This window comes from Pterocles gutturalis, unplaced genomic scaffold (assembly GCF_000699245.1).
Source record: "Pterocles gutturalis isolate BGI_N339 unplaced genomic scaffold, ASM69924v1 scaffold7032, whole genome shotgun sequence".
In the NCBI taxonomy this organism is placed as follows: Eukaryota; Metazoa; Chordata; class Aves; order Pterocliformes; family Pteroclidae; genus Pterocles; species Pterocles gutturalis.
Window position 1 is genome coordinate 32,267 of NW_010107926.1, and position 24,598 is coordinate 56,864.

At 41.5% G+C, this 24,598-nt stretch overlaps 1 protein-coding gene across 1 annotated transcript in view; it reads right to left on the reverse strand.

Annotated features, from left to right (window-relative positions):
* Positions 1–12,702: 12,702 nt before the first annotated feature.
* Positions 12,703–24,598, reverse strand: part of LOC104461008 (VPS10 domain-containing receptor SorCS1-like) — a gene marked incomplete at its 5' end in the record, with an annotated part of 38,989 nt that continues 27,093 nt past the window's right edge. Inside the window, 4 exons of the mRNA XM_010072429.1 lie at positions 12,703–12,767; positions 15,518–15,678; positions 15,855–15,960; positions 20,666–20,765. Of these exons, the coding sequence (XP_010070731.1) occupies positions 12,703–12,767; positions 15,518–15,678; positions 15,855–15,960; positions 20,666–20,765 (432 nt within the window). The remainder of the gene's footprint in view (positions 12,768–15,517; positions 15,679–15,854; positions 15,961–20,665; positions 20,766–24,598) is intronic.

A 24,598-nucleotide genomic window follows, 5' to 3' on the forward strand; every position in this document is an offset into this window, starting at 1 on the left:
CTCCCATCCAATACTGTTCACCACAATTGCTGCATGTTTAATCAGTTCCTGATGTAGGACATCAATTGACCTTTTCTAGGTCAATTGCAATGTGTGCACAGCTAAAATATCCTGTCTGAGTGGTCATTAGATGCCCGCTAAATGATAATATGGATTATGAACGTGAACAAAATCCTGGCAATCTCCCAATGACAGCCACAGAGACAGGATTTTTGCTTGCTCCTCACTTTTTCCCAGCCCTCGGTCCCATTCCTGTTGGTGTCACGCTTGCTTAATGTGTTGCTGCCACCACACCTCACCAGGACCTATGGCTGCACCACCGACTATCACTTCAGACAGCAGCAGAGACAGACCAGCAATTGGTACTGAAAATACAAATGCAGAAGGTCTGAGAGCAACCCAACTAACGCACTCCTGAGTTAGGCCAAAGTTTACATTAGCACGCAGGCTATAATTAGCAGATCCTCTCACTGTGCTGAGTGAGGAGGCTTATCCACAGTCTGACTGCTGGAGCAGAAGCAATTAGGAACCACCATGAATGTGACAAGCCGTCTCTTGTCAAGTCCTACTGAAAAGACCTTGTTGAACTGAGGCCTTACAAAAATGTTTATCTGTAAGACCAGAAACGGACTGGTCTTTCCCCAGCTGGCAAGATGCATCCAGTCACGGCTGAAGCTCTCTTTCCTAGGGGATGTATGTGACTCTGTAATTCTGGGCCAAATGACTGTTTTATCTTTCTTTTTGTTGTTGTGACTAAATAGTACAATTATACACAAACTCAGCTAAAACCCTTGGCATTAAGTCTGAAAGGACTTCTAGGGAGGAACAGTGTCTCCCCGTGTAGCAGGCTTCGCTTCACTGGTTTTTATTCATGAGCTTGTTACATGACAACTTACCGCAGTCTGATTTTCCTACTCACTGAAGTGATTAAAGCAATATCACCCCGGAGACGTCTTGTTTGCCTGCACGTATCACTGCAACCTGCTCAGCTTCCTCTAAAGCAAGGGCAGAGGCCTGGTGTGCTGGAAATTTGGCAGGGTGAGGTCTGTTCTCATTTCATAATGGAGCTATTCTGTCTTCTCTCTTCGCCTTGCTGAAATTTCTTCCTGATGACTTGATTAAATAATTAAAAAAAAAAAAAAGCAGCATGGTAATCTAGAAAAGGATAGCATATACCATGAAAAGTGCTATAAAGCAGTGCTTCACCCTCAGAACAGTTCAGAGACAGGTAAATAAAGTGCTTTGGGCTGGGAGCTGATCTATCCTGTTCTCACGAGCGGATACTTGCCCGAGTGAGTACGATGTATAGGCATGAAAATGGGTTGAAAAGCCACTGTAGAAGTACAAGTAGGACCATCAGTCCTCAAATCCTGTTACTTAAGAAGTGCTTTTCTCATACCACTTAGTTCATGGTCACCTCCCAGAAAGAAAGGATTTCCATGGCTAATTTGTGGAACGACTTATCAGTAGGAAGTCTGCCTGAGGATGCAGAAGTGGCAGTGACTACTGTAGCCTTTTCCTTCCCAATGCCCTGCTCATAAGAGATTACATGACATTGCTCAAAAAGCAGGCAAATGGCCTTCATAAGCAAAAAAAACCATTATTTCCAGCTATAGCTTCATTTTTTATTTTTATATTTTTACAAATCCAGGACATTTTAAAGAAGCCCAGACCTAGAAGATGGTGAATTCACACTGACAGATTCCTGGATATGAATAGCTACAGTTTAGCTTCCAAATTCTTCTTCCACTGATTCTTTTTCCCCTACACTGTCAGTAGACTAAATGGAAGAAAATGTTATGCCATTACCCTTTGTGTTCAAACTCAGACAAGTCCTGGTGGCTTCCAGACCTTCTCCAGGGATTCATCTTTCCTGCATAATGGCAGTGGCAGGGAAAAGGGGAGCACTGTGGCCTTGCTCATTATCAGGTTACTGAATGAGGTTTCTGTCATGAGAAAGCTCCACAGAACCCTGCAGAATACATTTTATTTTCTTGCATAATTCACTTTCTTCTGAAAGTGAAAATTTGGAACAAAAAGACATGAGTGCTTTAATTAAGAATAGATGTCTTTCTAAAAGAAATTTCCCAGCTCAGCTAGACATCACTAAGCTCAAAGCAGGAACTGGACTGAAATTTTCTGGTTTGTGTTTTTTTTAGTGACTTCATCTTCACCCTCTTGTTGCTGGCTGGAAGCAGGAGCAGGCTGAGAAGGGCAGTACCTTCAAGAGCTCCTACCTCGTGCCCTGACTGCCCTGGTATATAAGTCTGAATCAGGATGAGCCTGGGTTGCCTACAAAGTCCACTTGCCATAGGAGAGTCTTTACAAAAAAGCCTTTCTTGAAGCAACCCTGGGCCATTGTTTCTGGCTGATGTCATGTGGTATAATAACAACAAGAGATGGAAGAGTTGGGGAAAACAGAGCATTCATACAAGAGAAAATCAAAACTGTGGGAAAAGAGAAAAACAAACCTGTGGGAACCTATCTGCATGTCCCGTTGGCTCCCTGTCCTGCCCGTGTCAGCACATCGATGCAGACCTGACCCCAGCGCATCCCACAGCAGAGTGCTGCGTCTGCCAGGCTGCATGGGCTCATCCAGAAGGGCTTCCCAGCCCTAGTGCCTGCAGCACTGAGTTCCAGAAGAGTCCTTCTATGGTTCATTATTTTTTAAAAGATCTCAGACTGAGAGCTAAACTGTCTTTGCTGCACTTCAAAACATCAGGGAACAATCTGGACAGACTCACGTGAGTTCTGCTGGGCCCTCTGTAGCAAACACCGCCAGCTGCTGGGAAGATCTCAGCAGTGGAGATAGATGGATTTATCACTGTTGTTCTGCTCTGGGAATAAAAAAGCCCATTGAGGAGAAACAGAGATGTTCCATTCCCATGAAACCAATGTATTCAAAACTAAACTAAAAACTGTAAACAAAAAATAATTTGAAGAAAACACCTGTCAGGTTTTCCCTCAAATGAGTGTACAGTGTGGTTTCTCCTCTCCCAAAACTCTAGTTCTTTGAAAAATTTACTATTCATTGAAAGAGATAACACCAGTTTTGTCTCCCAGCAGTAAGAGAGCATTTGTGAAAAGCAAAGGTATAGATGTTGCTAATTATGACCTAAGTACATTGATGTAATGATGTGAACAGGGTTCAGTGCTTACAGTCTGTGGGTAAATGAAGGATGCTAGTTTCCAAGGTAGCCAAGTGCTGAATTCACTTTTAGAAAGATAAACTAAAATCACATTAAAAATTATCTTCTATTTACTTTTTTTTTTTTTTCTTTTCATAGCTGGGAAGAAAACATTTTCCTAGATGATATTATAATGATATTCAGATGCAATTCCCTCAGGAGAAATATCCTGACTAAGATATTTAATTTTAAAATAGTTAAGTGGTTATTTGGCTGAAAGGGATTTTAAAAACAAGATCTACTTATGAGTCTTCAGGCTAAGGAAATATTCTAGTGAATTTAATTAAGAATGGTATTTTTTTACTAACTTCAATGTAGTAGTAACCTGCAGGTTTGTTTTTTGGTAATTGCTGTGTCTGCTGGTTAATACGATTATCACTACCATGTTCGCAACAACTGAGAACTCTAATCAAACCAACAAAAAAAATAAATGCTAACAACCATTCTCAGTGTTCACTGAGGATTTTTCTTGGGGGAACCTTCTAGCTACATTTATACATATTATTTATAGTGATGGTATTACTTATCTCAAAGTCTACAAACTGTTAATATGTTGGTGTTTCAGGATTTAACAAGATTCAGAAGGGGAAGCGGTCTGGCAATCTTTATCAGTAAAATTTTCTGATAAAGGGAACAGGGCTTTTATTTTTCCTCTTTTTTGTAAGTGTCTTTTAAAAGGTTTTAAGACTCTGTCTTAAAAAAAAGAAAAAATGGGAAATGTTTTACTAAAAAAAATAATAAAATATACTGTTGCTGATTTCCTAATAAAATAATAATATTTTTACAAAAAGAATGTGACAGATTGTTTGGGGATTTGTTTAGTTTCCTCCAATGTCACTTCATTTAAAAAAAAAACAAAAAAACAAAAAAAACCAAACTATCTGGTGTTAAAAAAAACCAGCAATGAGGTATTTCCAATGTATGTGGAAAGGGTTTTGCATAAGACTCAGTGTTTCCATCTCGGGTATTAATCATCAGAGGGTGGCAATACATGAGGGTCAGCTTGGAAAGATGGGGAGATTTCTCATCAGGAGCCTTTGGGAACAGTGTTGTGGAGGAGGCTTTGTAGCAGTATGAGAAATTAGTGACACAATCTATCAGCTGACAGGGTTTCTGGTAGGTGAACCTGAGGTGTTGAACTCCAGGCAACACTTCTAACAGTGAGTGCACCTCAAGAGTTTTCCTGGCTAGAGGAGCTTTCCTGAGAACCATTTCAGCTGAACTTCCTCAGCTGGGCCTGGTGCTGTTCTCCCTGCGATTCACTGCCTTCATTACCTTACCTTAGCTGAGGTTTGCTTCACTGCAATGGTTACCTCAAGTGGCATCGGTCCTGCCCAAAGACACCTATTGACACAGCTGCCTGTGCTGAGGCTGGAGGAATGCCAAAAAGCTTTGCACAGAAATACAACTCTGCTGCAAAACTCTCTACCCTCACCACATCTCTCCATTCCCTCCCTTTTGCCCCTCTCCCAGCTGAGAATTGTTCAGTTATGATGACAGTGAGAAAGGAGGCTTGAGAAGATAGCGCAGGGGTACAGGATGGGAAGGGACCACATGAATCACCATTCCAGGTTCCCTTTCCTCTAAGGCCATCGCATCAGAGAAAGACCCGTCAAGACAATGAGGAAAGGGATTCCTGGGGATTACAAGAGGGAAAGGTAGCTCCCAGGACAGTCTCTTGCCCTGAAGTCCCCTTCCTTTCTTTCTTTCTGCAGAGGCCTTTGTATGCCAACATCATGCAGCATCTGAGTAGTGGAGTTTATTCCTATAGTTTTTCCACCCTGGGTTCCAGCACTCAGGATCAAGTGGTAAATAAGGTTATAAGTCCATGTGAGTGGAAATGCTCACAAAGTAAATACTTCAATCTTTCAGATCTGCTGCCAAATTCTGTATGACAATGGGCCTTGACAACTCTGATGGTCTCTCAAAGCTGGGCTCATAATATCTTTTAAATTCACCTGTTTTTCAAGAAAAACAAAGCCTTTTTAGTTCTTTGGAAAATATGACTAGAATTCACACAAGGAATCCTCTGTATGCTTCTAAAAGTCTCCCTTTAATTGTACACTTTATAGTCCATTAGAAAAGCACTCAAGCATTCAAAGATGCCAGAATCAAAGGCTAGCTAGTGTCCAGTTAATCCAACCAGCAGGTGTCTGTAGATAGCTGGCAGAGATTCTCTGATGTTAATGCTATTTCAGGCATCATCTAGTAAAAAAAGGAGAAAAAGGAGAGCTTTTTATTATTATTATTATTTTCCTAGGTCCTTAAGTCCTAGCTCCTCTTTCATTTAATTTGTGCATGACTTTTCATGAATACTAGGGAAAAGACTGTAAGATCTGAAAATGAGATACAGCTCCATAGCTAGAATTACTCATAATTTCTCCTCGTTAACTATTTGTTTCTCAAGAGTTGGGGCTTTCTTCTTCTGCAAGTTTTGGAAAAATGATTGTTAGTATCTTGCTGTGCACAATGTGGAAATCAGAATTTCAAAAGGGAGCCAATACAATAATCTATTTTTAGAACCTCATTCAAACAAATCAACAAAACAATGTTGGCTGCCTTCTGCATTATTATCTCAATTTAAAAAAGATAATAAGGAGAAGTATTAGATAGACAAAGGAAAAGTTCAAGTAAAACTAAGGATTGAAGTAAATTCCTTCTCCCTGAAACCAGAATATTCATTGAAATTAGAAAAAAAGTGTGCAATAATTACAAGGAAAGAATCATCATTTTTAATTAATAAATATGTTTAGATTAACAGGAAAGCAAAATAGATTGCTAGGGAGGGATCATAATTTCATTTTTGTTAAGAGTTGATAAATTTAATCCTCCTGTAACATAGCACGCACTGAGTGTTGTTTTCAGTGTTGCTGAAAATAAACTAGTGTTTGTTTTCCCCTGAAGTTAACTCCAATAACCCTGATTGTGCCTTGGAAGAATTAAGCTCTTCTTCCAACTGCATCAAAGTGTTGAGGAAGCTTGAAAAATAAGTGCTGCTGTTTTACAGATACACCAGGGCCAGCTGAAGGCTGTGGGCTAAGTACCCTCATGAAAGGAGAAAAAGACCCGCAGCAGCGGGCAATGCAATAGTTTTCCAGGTCAGCGTGGCATGAAGACATGGGAAAAAAAATTCCAGTAACGAAAAATGAGTCAAAGCAGGTGGTCAGGTCAGCCTTTCTGATGGGACATTGTCGGCAGCCTAACTAGGGAGCTGTGCTCTGCAGCCACATCCGAGCTCAGACCGGCACGCTGGCTCTGCCCCTGGCTCAGGTTTAGCTATATTTGGTGGCTAAGTGAGATTAATAACCCGACTGCTGCATTTCGGGACCTCAAGTGAGGAAAAAGAGACTCTGCACTCAGGAAGCGCCTCTCTCTTGTCCATGAAGGAAATGTTTTTCAAAGTGTAAACACCGGCTAGGAAACTAACTGCTTTCTGTGGCTTTGAAAATTTCCTCCCTGAACTGCAAATTATTTTGGATATGACTAAACAATACTCCTGCAAGTTCATCTGTAGTGGAAAACACATTTCTCTATACAAGTCAACATGGCAGCAGGGGGAAACCTACCCCATGAAGAGCCCACTCCAAGATTTTTTTCAATAAATCAGGGTCTCAGAAGCCAGTCTCTCCAGTCCTGTGGCTCTGCAAGCAGGGGTTAAAGAAGGATTTTGGTTCTATATTTATTACTGTTTTTTCTGGATGTCTTGAGCAAGTGCTTTCCAGAGACATGTGTATGTGCAGCTGGTCAGGGGACTGCAGCTTCACCTCACACATAAGGCCACAGAAGCAAGGGAAGAAACCCCAGGTCTCTGCTACAGACGTGTTGCAGCTCCAGGGGACCATGAAGGAGGATTATATCATTTTGAATCTCACACTCCCTGGGTGGAACTAGGCAGGTGTGGGAAGTGGGAACAGAAGTTATTTGTTGTGAAGCATCTGGTGTAAATATCCCACAGAATGCAGTACCCACTTCTCGACAGTGCTGAGTCTCATCCACTCACCTGGGGTGACATCAGGCAGGAGTCACTCAGAATGGGCAGCTCGTGTAATATCCGCACCTGATGCAGAGGTTAAGGAAGGTTTCTAGCTTCAGCCAAAATGCCAAGTGCAGGACTCTGCACTGAGACTGCCTTGGCCCCAGGAGGGACCCTCAGTCCGGAGTGCAGTGCACACGCAGAGAGATGGAGACACGATGCACCCCAGCCCCTTCTGGCGTGGAGAGGAGTGTTCAGCCCCTCAGTTCGGAATATCTCTGCAGTGACAGAATGAAGATGTTCCTCCCATGCAGGAAGAGTTAATACTCGAAGGGTTTCTCCCTTAAAGCACTTTGTAACACCACATGTAAATGTATTGCATGCATTATTAATCTTTTTTGCAGCAAGAGCAATGGCAGCTGTCACTCCAATTAGCGTTTCAGAACTTGACCCTCCAGCTGCCTCCGGGACACGACAAGGAGTGACTTGCTCCATGGTAAGAGTGGCCCACGCTTTCAGGCGGGGGAGCAATTATTTGCCAGGGTAGCTGCAGTCCCAGAAGCATCACCATATCAGCTTTGTCTAGGGGAGGCTGGAGGAGGATTTTGTTACCTAAAAGGAGGGGTTTTTCTTGCATCTATGTCTTACCAAAAGCAGGCAATCGTGACTCTCCTCTCAACGGCTTTACTACGTTCCTCCTCCTGCATCTTTGTCTCTCAGGGCTTCTCCATAAAACATTTTAAAAAACTACAGAACTTTGGGATTTTAGCTTATTTTATCTGCAGTTTGGTGGATATAGCACCTCGCATGTCGGACTACTGATTCTGGCTCCGATCCCTCTATAGAATTAGTCTGAATATGGAGCACAACATAAACAATATCCTGGCTACTGTTCGTGATACTTGTGTCCACAATGGCTGGATGTGCTACAGCCTCAGAGAAACTGAGAAAATTCAGCAGTTGTCTGGCTCCTATTCTGCTTACACATTGTTGGGCTATTGCAGCTTTGTGGAAGGTCAATATACAAAGCTAAGCATGGCCCTACTCTCTAAGCATTTAAACTCAATATTTCACTGGATGCATTTTAGTCATGCTATTCTCTCTGCTAATAAAAGCTCATAAAACTCCTAGAGAAAACAACATAAATTAGGAGAAACTTCAAATCTCTCTAACTTATACCAGCAGAAAGCAAGCTTTGCACAGACAGAACAGCATGAAGCCGCTGCCCTGGAAGGCTAGCTGGTCTCCCATGTGTCTCTGTACCTCCTAGGACTCAAGTCATTAATCCTATATTGATTGGGCTGTTTAGATGTTGGGCTGTCCACCTCCTTCAAAGCTCTCATACACAGTGCCAAGTTTTGGTTTTTTTTTTTTTTTCATGTAGAAAAGGTCCCATTAAGATCCACTTGTCAAAATTACCCAAGATTACAGCATGAGACTCAATCTGCAATACAGAGGTGAGAAAACTTTCTCCCTTATTTTGTTCATTTTGTCCAGTTACAATGTCACCTCTACTGCTGATGTGCATGCAGCACCTAGCATGGGGGTGGCTGTGCCACAACGCAAACAACAAGGAACACATCTTGAAACTGACACACTGAGAAATACATAACAACACTAGGTCCCACTTTCAGCACAGTGAACATATTCCCCAGTAGGAAATAAGGGAAAAGAAGCAACTAAAGTTAAAACTGCAGATAAAACACATTTTAGGCTGACGACTTGGTACACAATAGTGCTTTGATCTTCTCAATCAGAAAACAACTTGACTTCAGTCTTTTCTTCTGGGCATTATGGCCAGGATCATACCAACACTCTACAGGATCTGTTCTAGCTCAAGTATTATTTATTCGCATGTTTTATTATTCTGTTTCATGGAGAAATGCAAGGACCTCATCTCATTAACTGAAGGAAAATGGAGTTTTATTTTTTAATGTCATGAACATGGTAGCCCTGCAACCAGGGGTAATGCTCAAAACACTTAATGTACCTAGAGATATAATGTGACAGGGAAACTTTCCATGCATTCAATGAGAGATGACAGCACACAGATAAAACACTAATCCCTTGTTATCAGGTCTAGGTACCAGGCTAAATGCAATTGCCAGAAATTCTCAGTAGAAGTTGACAGGACCAAGACATGGTTCATTTAGGGTCACTGGAAAATCCTGTTTTATTTGCATAAGCATTTCAGGAAGTGCTTTAAGTGTCTTGCTTTCCAGCAAAAGTTTAAGCAATTAAACATAGCCACATATTAACAGCAAGCGATGTTTTGAGATGCACATCCTCAGAGGTATTTAAACAGTAACACCTACTGATTTCCAGGAAAGGCAATCCAGCATCTTAGCCCAAATGTCCTGCTAAGTGGAGAAGTATAAAACTCTCTGAAGTCAACATATCTATCCCATCTGTAATTCTGTTTTATGGCAGTTAAGACGATGGTAGAGAATCAACACCAAATTAGGAAAATACTTTATTTGAATTTTTAACCATATTTTAACTCTCCACTTTTTCTGACAAAGGATAATGAACTTTGTTTTTTATTATCTCAAAGTATGATAATATCCTCAGAGAAAATTCATATTGGATTTTGTAAGTATTTGGTATATTCTTTGTTTATTGTCTCAGTCTTCAGCCATTAGCAGTGAATCGTTGTGTTGTTATACAAACCAGAAAACAACAACTACAAATAGCAATCAGTCTCTGCCTCAGGACACACAACAAGCTGAAGAGAATGATCTGAAAATGCTTTAGAGTTGCCTGACAAAATCAGACTTACTGTTTATGGCCAGAACAGATGCCTGCTATTTCAGATGACTGCTAATTCAGGTAGGCATTTAAACTATAAAAGCAGTTTACGTCTACAAGCATCCTGAGTCACCTGCATTATGGCCATGGCTGCTCCAGCCACTCATCCAGCTTGAAAGGTGAAAAAAGGCTGGAGTATCCACTTCAACATTTTAGGCTGGCAATTATAATTGTACTGGGATTTGCTCAGGACATGAAAACTACACACTCCTCCAATAAGCAAACTCATAATTCCTGGACTTGACTTAATCAGTGTTGGCAAAAGGATAGAGAAAAAAGGTATTTTAAAGGAATCTTTAATAGAAAGTGTGTATGGGGAAGGATAACCATGGGCAGGGAACAGAGCTGGAGTTCCAGGGAGCTGCTGGTTTCCTGTTTGGAAACCAGAAAAACAACATTACACCTCTGCATCCCTCAGCTTCCCCATCCATAAAATGGAGACAACAGTACCAAAACTCGCTTTAAAAAGCACTTTCAGTGATGACTGAGAAAGTTACCTTCATATTGGCATCTTGCTTCTAGGAACTATATTTTCAGAAGCATAGTATCACAACCTTCTCTCACTTCTACTGAACACCCCTTTCTTTGTGAAGTTATCAACTTCCTACCGTTTTAATGTTGTTAGTGATCCCATTCAGAGACAGAGAGCTAAAACGAGCAAGAAAAACATGGGCCTTCATTTAGAGACATAATCTGTTTAATAAATATGACTGTAAAAGCGATAAACAATAGCAATTATACATACGCTACATTGTATTTAATGAAAGGGAAAAAGAAGATGAAAAAGTACATCAAAAAAAGTAATTTTAAAATTAGAAATAGTTCCAACACTATAAGAAAACTTTTCGATTGGCTTACTATAAAAATAAGTTGGCTAATGTTGGACTTCAGTGGGGAGTATTATACAGTTGCTGCCAAAACTTTCCCATCTTTCATAAAGCTATAGTTGCAAAGCTGTACAAACTGTTGTGTTTTCACCTGTCTTCAGAGAAACAACAGAAAGGGTCAGAGGACTCTGCACTGTGATTCTCCTTTAACTACTACAGGTCTAATGTTCTTACACTTGGTATCACCTTTTATTTTTTTGCCAGCAAGTAGGCTGATTTGGGCTCCTGCCCAGTTTGTGACAGAGAAATTCAAACCCACCACCACCAAACCCCTGCCCCAGGACTCCAGGCAATGCCACGGACACTGCTGTTTCCACGTGAAATGCCTATTGAACAAAACCCACTCATGGCAGGAATCAGTTTGCCTCCTAAGTGTGCTACACTGATCATGAACCAGCCTCTATTTGCCTTCACCTAACATAGTTAAGTAAGCATATATTGGTTATTGTCTTTCTCTCTTTGCGCTTCAAACCAAAATCATGGTGCTAGGTTTACCTGAGTTGGGTTGGAAATCAACAGCTGTGACTACCATGTGTTAGGTTTCAGACAGATATCCAGTGCCTTGGGAGGACTTGTTCGACGTATGCTAAGCCTGCTTTCCTGCTGTTCCCTTGCATAATCTACGTGAACATGTCCTGCAGCCTCATTTCTAGTTGCAGTGTAAGATAAAATCTCATGTTATTGGTAAGAAACCAAATCTTGTACAAGAGTGGTCCTGTGGTGCTGGGGCTCAAAATGCATGGTAACAGTCTCAGTCCAAATCCTCCTTTAATCTCCCTCTTCTGCCCAGAGTGGCAGGAGTTTGCAGATATGCAACCACAGCGGGGTTGCCAAGAAGGCCATAGAAAACTGCGCATAGACCTTTCCCTGCTCCCTATTCTATGGACAAGGGGTCTTTCAAAAAATTGACAGGCCTTGAGGTGACTCCCAAAAGGCAGAGATCTCCTGGGACTTCTCCAGGCAAATCCAAACATGAGCACTAAATGCAGCTGAGGGTGTTACTAGGGCCTTCTCTTAGCCAAAACTGAAGTTGTAAGGCTGGTACAAAGTACAGTGTAAGTTCATGCTGGCAATAACCTCCTGCAAGTGCAGTATGGACAGGTCTCCCTGCCTGTTATGTGTGCTAGTTCAGTTCCATTCAAGGTTAGGAGGCAAAAAGTTATCTTTCAACAGTGCTATTAATGGGATGCCTTGGTGTGAGTAGGCTAAAAAAGCTGTTTAAGAGCCCAGCCTTGTGGCTGGGATCACCCACACTCACACTCAGCCTCCTGGCAGCTGTGGGGCACAGGCAGCAGCTAAAGGAAGAGGAACGAAGGCCAAACAAAAACATAAACCAGACTGACCAAGAATATTTTCAGTGCCTTTAAATTCCAGTGTGACTTTCTGCGTGTCCTATGACAGTCTGCTGGGGCGGCTAGCCCTCCCGCAGCCCAAAGTGCTAAAAGAGCAGTTAAATCTAAAGTCAAGAACCCTAAACATCCCCTTCCCACCTCCCCTAACCCTTCTACCCCCACATCCCAGCCCCCCCCTCTCCCTATAGATATCCCCATGCATATTCTTGGCCTATATAATTATGAATTTTCTACAAATTAGAGACAGATCAGAAAAAAGACAGAGTGAAAGGGTGAGGGGAAGGGAAGCAGGAGTGAATAGTGGTATCAGTTCCTCTCCCCCATCCCCCACTAAAACTGAACACCTGTACAACGCAGTTCCACTATGGTCTCAGTATAATGTCCACATGCACAGGTTTAAAGCTAAAAACCCTTTGTCATCTGAAGAATTAAAAAGTCCAAATGCAGTGAGCTCTCCTCTTTCTTTTAGAGATATATATATAGGTGTCCTCAATTCAACCATTTACATAGGTAGGGATTTCTTTTGTGCTCTGGGGCTCAGCAGCTGTGGAAATACTTCCTGTGGCAAAGAAAAAAAAAAAAAGAACAAAACAAAAGAGTCAGTAAATAAAAAGTGTGTTTAGCCAAGGACGATGTTTGAAGGTATAACCTTGCTGGCCTTTGGGATTCAACTGTTCCAGACTGACAAATTCTTCCCAGAAATGTTTTATCATTCAAAACACTGATAGTGATGTCCTGTTCTTTTGCTAATGAAGATGATTCACCCATATTGAACAGAGAGGGAGAGGCCAGAGCAGAGGGGTGGAAGGAAGGAGGGGTTGAGGTCCTCAGAGGAAATGTGTAACTCATTTGCAACGATAAGGTATCATTGCAAAAAATATCAAGATTTCATAAATCACCTTAAGCTTTGCATTTGCAGAAGAAGAGCCTAAACCACTCATATCTAATCTATAAAATATGGTTTTTGCTGCCAGAATTTGGAGAGAAAATTAAATGATCCAGAGACTTTAATTCAGATTCCTCCAGGGAAGGATCCCTGAATGTTAGTCAAAGGGATTGAAAAAACTTGGCTTCTGAACAAGCATACAAAAGAGAAACACCCAATTACAGTCCTGCTTTGTTTTCCCAAAAGAAAGAAAACTCATTAAAAAGAAATTGCTGATTTCCAGAAACAGATGAGGTGGTTGTATAGGAAAGTAAAGAGCCTTTGCACTTTCTATTCTGTTCACACCTAGGTCCAGACCTTTTCATTTTGTCAATGAGCTCTGATTCAGTTTCCTCATTCATCTTACTGACAGGATGGAAAAACACTCTTAGGAAGTTTGTTGGACTTATTCCTTTTGATAGAGAATTGAGTCTATGTATCCTCCGCATTTACCTTTTGTGCTTGCTAGTGCAGTTACAGGTGCAGACCAAGGAGTTATAAAAGGCCAATTGCTGGTTCAATGCAGTGTCCAGTAGCACAGCTGAGAAACATACTAAATCCTAGCTATTGTAGAAAGCCAGAAATGCTATAGTTGCACCAAATGAAAACCTACCTCCAAAATTGGCTTTTGACTACTCTTATCGTAGAGGCTTCAAGGTATTAGTTTCCAACACCAGCACTGCCACTTCAGTCTGTGTGACCTGTGAAAACATGTGTTTCCCTACCCCTAGAGCAGCATGAACCATAGCCATTACATTCTTTTAGAAAGGGAAAACTCAAAGCCCATGTCTATTTCTAGAAAGAGAGTTCCTGACATCAAATTGGGTGTTTCTCCCTTAGCATCTTACAGCAATTTTGCCTTGGAGACTTCTGGGGCAGAAAGAAAACAAATGAAAAAAAGAATTGTTAAAGTTTAGGACCCACCGCTCCGGGTCTTGGCTTGAAACCTCTTGGTGATCCACAAGCCTTTTGGAAGTCCTCTGTCCAGACTACCTTGGTTGCATTTCCTTTCCTTGGGTTCTGGACTGTGGCCTGGGGTTGCTCTGTATGGGGAACACCACATGGGAAGGTTGGTCCCCTCACTTCATCCTGTGTTCTGCTAAGCAGGGGTGTTGGGTCTGCTGATGAACAGCTGCTGAAAAGCTTTTACTAGCTACCAGATCTCTCTTTGGTGAATGGGTGATGAGAGATGAGAATTTACTACACAGGGGCTTCCAGCTCTGACATCAGTTTCATCAAGAGACTTTCTTCTTTTTCCTCCCAGATTGTTTCACAGTGCACAATCTCAGCACATCACTTCGGTCCTTTCATTGCCCTTCCCCTTGCACCCACTCTGCAGTAGCTATGACACCAAGCCTGCTTTAGCAAACACTCCCATACAATTTAGGAACATCCCCAGGTAAGATCTAAGGTTTGGTTAAGCTGATGAAACTGTGCAAATAAGGGATCTCACGACTATGTCTCACTCCTGTCTGAGTCAGAACAGCTATAAATTTTAATTCCTCTAAAATAGGTCCATGTCATTATTTGCAGGGGTTCTGTACCGCACCTCTGGTCTGGGCCTGAAGAATTGTCATCTCACAAGTGAAGCTGAGCAATGCCTGAGCAATGTTCTCTTTAGCAAAACATGCCCCCAGGCTGAAACCTCCCTCCTGCTCTATCCCGACTCTTTTTCTATAGGCAGGGTAACAGAACACACCTAAGCATGAGGAAATGTGTGACTGATCCCAGTATGCCCAGTTCAAGCCTATTCACTTTAGGTCCTATGAAAGCATGCTTTGCAAATTTTAAACCAGAGATGCCTGTGGGAGAAATCAGCCTAAGGGCAAACTCAGCTGTCCAATGCTGAGATTCCAAGTTCTGCTGGATTTCCCCTGGGAATCAGCCAGGCTAGCACTGCTCCTGGCAACAAGGTCTGGCACAGCACAAAGACCACAGCAGTCAAAATGAATCAACAAATATTTAGCTCTTAGATCTAACTTACCGAATCACCTTCTCACCTCCATGTTCCAGGTGAGGGTGGCTGCGGTTCTCCTGGATACGCTTCATGTGTGGGGTTTAGCCCCACAACTACATCAGCCCCAGCAAAATAAATTGAATTAGCTTATAGCACAAGTTAAGTGTTGGCAGAATTTTTGAGAAGGGGAGAGGATCTACATAGAGCAACTAGGAGAAAGAAAAAGTCTGAAGTTGTTCCCCTCCCTTTCATCTCATGGCAGTGAGGGAGAGAGCAGAGTTAGCAAGGTTTCCAGTAGGAAAACTAATGCTGTAGCAGAAGAGGATGGGAAGACGAATCTGCAGAAATGTGGGAAGGGGGGAGGCTGAGAAAAGGGTTAGCCAATTGTAAGAGTCTAACCAGCTGCAGGATGCTGCAAGTTATTTACCTATGGGCTGGACTTCCAACTTCTCATCTACTAGTTGCACAGGGCTCATCAGCTCACTTTGAGGGACATTTGGTATGTTTTCCCTCTGACTGACTGGACTGACCATCTCTTGATCTTTTTCATTCTGCATCTGTGCATATATATTAAGGCCAGGAATCTTCCTAAAACATTAACAGAAACCATCATTGTGGGGTACTCTGATAGATGATGTAGCATCAGCTTCTACAAACCAAGAAACACATCACTGCAAAAAAAAGAAAACTCAGCAAAACAAATGCTGAACACCTCTGTGAAAGGCGGCAACAGGGAGAAGGAAATGGCTCAGGGAGTGACATACCTTTTGAACTTGTAGATTACAAACACGGCTAGTCCCACAAAAACAACAGAGAGGAGCATCAGCATAGCTGAACCACTGTGACTGGGAGTGAGGTCCACCAGGGGAGCTGCAAGAGAGGGAGGGAAGGTTAGAGCTGCCCCCAGGCTTCGTCTGTCCACACATCTCCAGGGCTTCTCTCCCTCTCTAATCCATCTGGGAGAGACCTGGGTTCAGACCACTTGTAGTGCTCAGCCTACCCCTTGATGCGAATCCCCATAGATTTCTCCTTAGAGGCCTCTTCTCTCTGGCATATTAGAAGACAGCATGAAAGATACTTTCTCATATTGCTGCCAATTACCTAAGGTAGTTGCAAAAGAGGTCACTCGGACACCAAAACTAGTGTTTTCTGGATGCTCCTGGAGCTACCCATGGGCTAACTTGTCATGTTGACTTTCTATTTTGCTTAGAGCTAGTTTGAGGAGCTCCCAATGCATAGTGAACAACGAGCAACTGGGTCCTCAATTTAACTTAAGCAGCAATGCTTGCCATTGTCCTCTTCCTTCCCAACCAAAAGCCCAGTGCCCTTCCCAGACACTGCCTCAGCATCCATGCCTTAACATGGCAAGCTCTTCTCACACCTCTGACACTTTCCGTTTCTTCCTTTATCCCCTTCCTACTCTTCTGAACATGTTCTGCCCTCTGTTCCGTGATGCCCTGCTCTCTCTCCCACAAGACTTCCATGCAAGACAGGTTCAAGAAAAAAACAAAACAAAACAAATCAAAAACAAAACAAAAAACCCCAAAAACCAAACTCTAATAAAACAAAAAGTCACTCTGTGCTTCTCCTCAGAGTTTTGCTCTCCACCTTTTCATAGCTCCTTCCAAAATGAGGCCACACAACACAGCCAAAAGCATGGCTTTCCCAGAAATACAAAATAAATTGTATTAGAGACAGTTTCCGTCAATCATACGCACACACACAGAAAGACATCTAGCATCCACAAAGGAACACACATAGGTCCAGCAGTCTCAGTTGTTCACGTCACGTAGACATTAACAAAACATACTGTAGACAGACATGCAGCTGTAGCTGTGCCACAACACAGAGCTAATGCACACAGCACACACATCCTCACTGACTATCTGGCGTTACACACGTAATACAAACTGCCTTCCTCTGCACTTCACTTGAACCGCTGCCATGCACATCCTCTGTCTCTTGCCCCTCTTCATATGCACTGAATGGACTCATCCTAAACCAGAGCCAGCAGACACACGGCTCTGGTTTAGGATGAGTCCATTCAGTGCAAATACACCCAAGCAAATACTTACTCAGACACACACATCACACACATGCAGTTTTCATCTGTCACACCCAGCTTGATAAAGCCAAAATTTACAGAGAAGTGAAAAACCTTCTCCTTCCCACATCACATAGGCTATCCTGAGGAAGGCGAGGCACCAGCGTGAAATGAACTGTTATTATGAATTCCTTATACATCTCCACGCTGTCTCCTTTGCATCTGTATTTTGTGGGTCTCTACAGTTCTGTGGGATGACAAAGTGGCTCTCTGACCAATTCAGGCTCAGCATCACTCAATGTTCTTGTTATAATGCTGCACTGAGAGTCTGGCAATAAACAGCTATTTAACTGCTTTGTGAGAAATACTGGCATATTTTACTCTGCCTTAGAGTTGAGGTTGGGGACATTGTTTTATTGTTTTTTCATGAGATGAAGGAATGAACATGATGAATGGATTGCAATCTATTGTCCATAATTGCCATAAATTAATTCTTCCTCCAGTGTGGCCCGAACAAAGAAGATGGAGGTCTGAAATGTGTAAGCCAAAGGCCCATCATTCTTCTCTACTCTGGAAATGCACGTGCTCACATACAACACACACATGCACATACACACACACAGGCTCATTTCTACAGGTTCTCCTTAAAAATCCACATCAAGCTAGTTTAGATACCTGCACTTCTGTTCCCTGCAGCTCCTCTGCTGCAGAAATTTCTGTTGTGCACAACTGGGCACACACACATGGAGGAAAATACACGTGCACTGAGGCATGGGAACATAAATGTAGGTATATGTATACATACACACTTACACAAACACATGCTGAGCTTTGTGGTTCATTCAACTACAGCTCATAGCTGCCAGGAGTCCAACAAAGAGTCATAGTGAAAAGGATGAGAAAGAAAGGATGCCATAGACCAGAGCAGCACCTCTGAGCCACGTGCATCCCCCCGGATTGTGTTTTCTAGAGACTGTTTCTTATGCTGGCTTGTGTTCCAGGTTTCCCTGATCTATTTTATTCATTTTTTTTAAAGCTTGGATTTCAAAAGGAAAATTCTTCTTCTTCCTTGACAACCAAATCAATAATTTTCAGCAGTGAAGTAAATCTCTCTTTTGGCATTTTGTAAAATTCTAAACTATTCCCAAGTTTTGATATAATGAAATTGAGCCTTTTATTTAGACAGGGAACTGAGTCATGACCTCTGCAGCTTGATAAGGAGCCATATTCCCTCAGAGACCTCATAGTGGCTGTTTTCTGGGCTTTTTAATATCTAGTTTGGCAGTCCAGGCTCATTTTGCATTCTTACTGGATCGTATTTCTGCAAGAGATAAAATCCTGTAGTGTTCCTATAGGACACTGTGAAGCCAGTTACAGCACTCACATCTCACCAGCGGCTTTGAAGAGAAGTAAAACAAAGCCTATCTTGCAGGAAAAATAAGTATTTGCATCTATTATAGACAAAAAGTACTCATTCCTGGTCTGTGTGTAAACACAAATAAAAATGTGCATTTTCAGCAGGCACAAAGATCATGTATCTACACCACGTCTGAGCCAAGTACCCTCTGCTTCAGCCTGAGATAGCAAGAAACTGACAGCATGTGCCTGGAGGCCATACTGTTACTTAGCATGGCTGTATGGCACACTGATAGACCATGCCATTTGGACCACAAAGGGCAGCAGACAAGGTTTAGTAGCCCAGAAAAGTGCTACAGTACCTCCACTAATTGTCTGGCTTCAGGACTGGAACTACCCAGCTTTTAGCCACCTCTAAGCATCGATGGAGCAGCTGGGGACCCTGTGCACTCCCTCATGCAGACATGCCCAGAATTCCTCTCCAAGAACCTGCAGGAGGCTCCTACATACAGCACAAAACTTGGATTCAGGTTCATCTCAGATTAAAGACAGGGCTGGAGATGTGATTATAAGTGCCACCTGCTTCCATTACACGAAATCAGGGATATTCTTTAATAGCAAGAGGTAAAGATGAGCCTTTCCCAGGAGTATCTAATATGACTCTTTCTAACTGTAATTTATTAGAAAAGGCCTACAGGATATTGAGGGCCAGAGGAGTAATTTTTAAAAGTTCATTTGGGATTGGATTTTGACTTTAATGAACGTTGACCAAAATGGAAAACAGCTATATGCACTGGCAGAGTAAATGCATAGAAACAAATTTCAAAAATTATGAGCAGTTGCAGGTAACTCCACATTTGAAGCTCACATTAAGATGCTTTCAGCTTTTCTTTCTGAGATGGGTGTTGAGCATTTTCTGAAAGCACATTAGTATCACTGGTCATTGTTGCAAATTCAGAACAAGGATTGCTTCCAAGATAACAACTATTATGCAAAATGTATAGGAATTTGAATCTTAAATGTCATGCAATTGTTCAGTGTCATATGTCTATTACTTTTTTTACAAACTACAGAAACAAAAAAAGTTAAACTGACTTCTCAAGCTGTTATTTTTTTTTTCTCTGATATTAATCAGCTGTGCTGTGTCCCTGCTTTTTTATGCTTTTGGTTCTAACATGTCTAAAACTAAGCATCTGATCATCTGTTCCACAGCTAATAGAAAGCAGAAACATGCAGCAATATTCCCAGGGCAGATATTAGCAAGTTCTGCTTAGGAAAAATGAAATACTTCCAACACTAAGGCGTTCTTCCAGGGGGAATTAAATGTGGTCGTATTACACCCTTTCTTAACAATCTCTTTTTTCTTCCCTTTATGGACAAGGCAACACATGGACTGACACCCTCTTGGGCAGACCTGTTCATACCACAAAAAGCTGGTACAAGTGAACTGAGGCTTTTACTTTGCAAGTTAGCAAAACAAGCTGATACCAACTGATCAGAATTATCAGCAGCTCCTAGAGAAAAGGAATTCCATCTCTTGTAATAGCTAAACAGGGCCTGTGCAGTGAAATGAGGGTTTAGCATACAGAATAGCCAGAGATGCACATAATTAAATATCAGGAGTTTGGAGACTGTTCATTTTGAGATAGGATTAGTTAAAGTCCAAACTGCCTAATCTTGTGTGTGTGCATATGCAAATTGATTCTAGCCTTTCAGACTGCTGAACAACTTCTGAACTGTGCCTAGTCGCTTTGAATGCTCGTTGACTCTAGAATATCTGAATATATCCATGCTAGCTGATAACCTTCACAACTGTGTGATCCAGGCTGAATACGCCATGATGCTGCTTAGCTGGTGAATATTTCAGAGACAGCCAAGAAGTACACATTTCTACTGCTACTTATACTGCATTTCCAACAACAACAGCAAATTTTTGCACATAAGTAAACAAAAGGACTAGCTGTAACTGCAAAATCCAATATATCTTTTTGGCATGATAAAGAAAGAGGAGGTGGAGCAGGAATTTTAATGTCTGCCTATATGCTGATTTGTTATTATGACATAAAAATAAGAAGTGTTTAAAACACAGCTGGTAGCACACTACTGCCATCAAGGACTATATTGCTTGCTGTGCTACAGAGAAACTGAGTGTGTACAGACAAAGAGGATACTGACCTGCTGTTAAATGGGCAGCATGGACAAGGATTCGAAGTCCTGGCTTCAACTCAAAATGGACGAGGTTTTGGTTCAGTTTCTGGATCAGTGTTTCTGAAATCTGGAGACAAGGAGAAAATAAGAAACACATTTGCTTCTTGATCATTGGTTTAGATTGCCAATAGGTGGGTAGGAAATGGAGCTGCATGCAAAGCAAAGATTTTGAGAAGGCACCAGACTTTCTGAGCACCATTTCCTATAACTCTACAAAGAAAGAGTTTGTGAAAGCTGAACACATCTTCCATTACTATGTCCAGACTGGTTTGTGTATAGCTAGCAATGACTGATAGCAACAAGTTGCCCTGTCATACTTCTGTAGGAGTGGCCCAGAAGCAAAAGCGACTTGAGCCCCAAAGGAACATTACACCCACATGTGTGCCTGCAGGACCAGCCAGCAACAGCACATCAGAGAACTCCATTTACTATTCAAGCAAAGGGAAGTATTTCAATTATTAACGCTCATTCTCTCAGAACAAGTAACTTTTTGCTCATTGAGTGGCCAGCTATATGATCATAAAGCATGTTCATAGTGTCATATACCTGAATCAAATACTTTAAGTCCTTACCCCAGCTTGCAGTGAAATTTCAAGTCCTAAAACCAAATTTTAATACATTCAGCTCTGAGTTTCAAGCCAGCTGCTCCCTAATCCTTATGTATGTACCAGAACCAGATTGAATTTGAAAGTCTTTACTGGCTACAGTGTGGCTTAAACAAAATGCATGTTCCATCTATTCTTATGGGTTACGCAAAGAGAGAACATACTCTTACATTCTATCTGTCATGGGAGAGACATTCCACAGACCTTTTGGAGCACGGGATTATCTTGCCATAACTCTGATGACAACAACAAAGCTCTAGCAGAAATGAAACAGGCTATTCCTCCTTAAAGGACACAACAGAAAAGATGAGCATTTGCTGAGATAAAACCCCATGAAAGCTGTATTTGTACAGTGAAGAAGCCAAGCTTTGGTCCAATCTGTTGGTAAACATTCCTTTTTTTAAGTCAGTTTGTCACGATATGCACAGAGCTACTTTCTCCATATCACTCTTAATTATATCCAAGAAGTTTCAGGCATGTTGCCATTAAAAGTAAGAAATCCAGATAGACTAATAAAGGAATGGAAGCCTATAGAAACGGTGTTGCTAGTTTGTTGTGTGTCTTTTGTACGCTCATTTTCTAGATGTTTCTAATTTTCTTACAGCAGTGAGCAATTTTCCAATTGAACATAGCCACTGTTCTGCATGTTGGTTTATTAGGGAGAGGTGGCTGGAAAACTACAAAAAAATACCTCCACCCCACCCCACAACCCTTAATATGCAGCTGCTGAGAACATTGTGTTTTTATAGCCATACTAAGATCAAGAGGAATTGCATTCTATTGCTCACCACTTAATTTAATTTGTTTTAAATAAATCCTTATTCCTTCTTGAAGATTAATGAAAAATTGTCAGAAAAAAGAACATTCCAATAATTTTTACACCATCTTTTTCATGTTCTTCATTTTTGTCTGGTTGAGTTATTTCAGTAAATGCTACCCAGATATGATTAGATGTTCCTTGGCTATCATTCATCACACTATGAGATTTATCTGCCTCTTTTATTTTTTTAACATTCTTAATGGTTATTTCAATACTCTCGGCTTGTGCACTTCATTTCTGGCTGCTGATCATCTGAATAGGTGCCTTTGGTCCAATATCAATTTGGCAATAACTCTTACAGACATTTTATTTATATTTTTTAATATATCTCTTTAAAGTTTACAATTTGGTTCATGAATGCCAGAATGAGCAGTAAATATATTTCTTCCAATAGCAAGAAAAAATACCACCTGCTTACAAAGAGCCATCTGCTGAGCTCAGAGCAGCAGGGATGGTGACACAAAGATCTGCAGTACATGAAGAAAGCCTGGGAAGCAAATTATATCCCTCTTTAAGAATTTGAGCATATTAATAACCAAGATTGACAACTGTAAAGAGTGCTTCATCTCTAAAACTGGAGTAACAGATGCAAATCGATATGCTACAAACCAGGTACGTTAATGGCTTACGGAAATAACAGGAAAAATATCATCCTCGCTGTTTCCAGTCTCAAACAAGACCTAACAACTCTCCTCCATACCCCTCCATACTTCATTTCCCTTTGAGCTCTGAGATGCTGATGCTGCTGGACAGCTCAGCCTAGGAAAAACAACGACAAAACAGTAAACTGAAGAAAAGAACCAATCCCATTGTGTCATTCCTCTTCAAAAGATTGTGGTAGCTGCACAAAATTGTCAGGTCAGAGGTAAAAACCATACATGATGCCTTCTATACAAAAAGAGACAACGTGATGTATAATTAAGAATGCAGCTAGTAAATATTGTTCTCTATTATTGAGGAAAGGTTTCATCGAGGATTTGGGCAAAAAATGGAAGAACAAGAGAACCTCAAGAAAGTCAGCAAGAGAAGGGACCAGATAATTTTTTGGACAGCAGTGACATGAAGGAACACTGAGATCTAACCTGGCCTGCCTGAGGACTCCTGCAGCACAGAGTGAAGAGGGCAAAACAACAGCACCGGCAGGAACATCACAGCTCAGAGGTGCTGTGGTAGCCTTCCAGCAGGCTAGTTGAGTGTGTGACAGAAAGCTCAACCAGTATTCTTGTCTGGCAAGCCAATGAAAAGAAATAATAGGAAGGGGAGAGGCAGTAAGAGTGAAGTAGTAAGAGAAATGAAGAAAGGCAGAGAGAAACAGTCACAACTGACGTTTATTATTATTGTATTGCATTGTTACACGATCATGAGTGAGGACCTCATTGTACTACATCTTGTACAAATGCAACTCAGAATAAAATTATTTCTGCCAGAAACCATCAGTACCTCTGCAGAAACCCGAAATAGCCATCAATGTTCCAGGTCTATATACCAAGTGTCAAAACAGGCAGCAATCGTTCATGCTGCTCAGAGTATACACCTATTTCCTCGGCTCTTATATGCTCTCCCAGTGGCTTTCTGGGTGCAGGTTTTTTGCCTGGGTCTTTATGGAGTTTGAACAAGTCAAAAAATAATGAGTAATAGCCCAAGACCCTGAAAAGCACCAGAAGTTCTTGTAAGAATCAGACGTCTGCCTACCTCAGGCAGATATGGAGATTCCTGACACACACTTCTGAGGGATAAAAAGATGCAGTGAGACATATTTTTAATATGTTTGCTTGCTTAGTACGATATTTTCATTTCTCTTTATGTGAAAAGTCAGATTCTCTAAGAAACAGATACACAGTATAGAAAGAGGGAGAAAAATGCATTTCAGTACTTCTAAAAATTATCCGAAACACAATGGTTTACAAACACCAGTACTTGAAGTCAGTGAGCAGGTTACACACAGCTAAAGGGCCAAATTCACATTGGGATTGGACACTGCTCTCCAAAGTTGGACCTGACAATGTTTCTGGTCCTCACATGGTCCCAAGAGGATCTGTGAACTGAAGATCACTCAGGACACTCACTTTGAGATTAGAGAAGTGGCTCTTCTGCCTTTCTTATTCTATCAAGTCTGTTTCTAGCTCAGTGGGTCACAGCTTATCAGACTTTAACCTAGAAGTGGTTCTGACTCATACACCTTGTTTACAACATTAATAAAGGGTCTTTCAAGTAAATCTCCACATAAAGGATGATCTCAGTCACTGAGGCAATGAAAAAGATTCAATGGGAAACATTTTGGGTCTTGCGCCTCCCTTTATTTCTGCATTCAAAGTGGCATCATTGATGCATTTTTGTTTAAAAATAAGATAAGGAAACATCAAAGTACTTTGACCTTTTTTGAAAATAGCTATGTAACTCCAATTGAACAGCTAGACCTTCAGGTGGGAAACAGGTTGGCCTCAGGCCTGTACCTGTTCCCTCTCTCACTCCTGG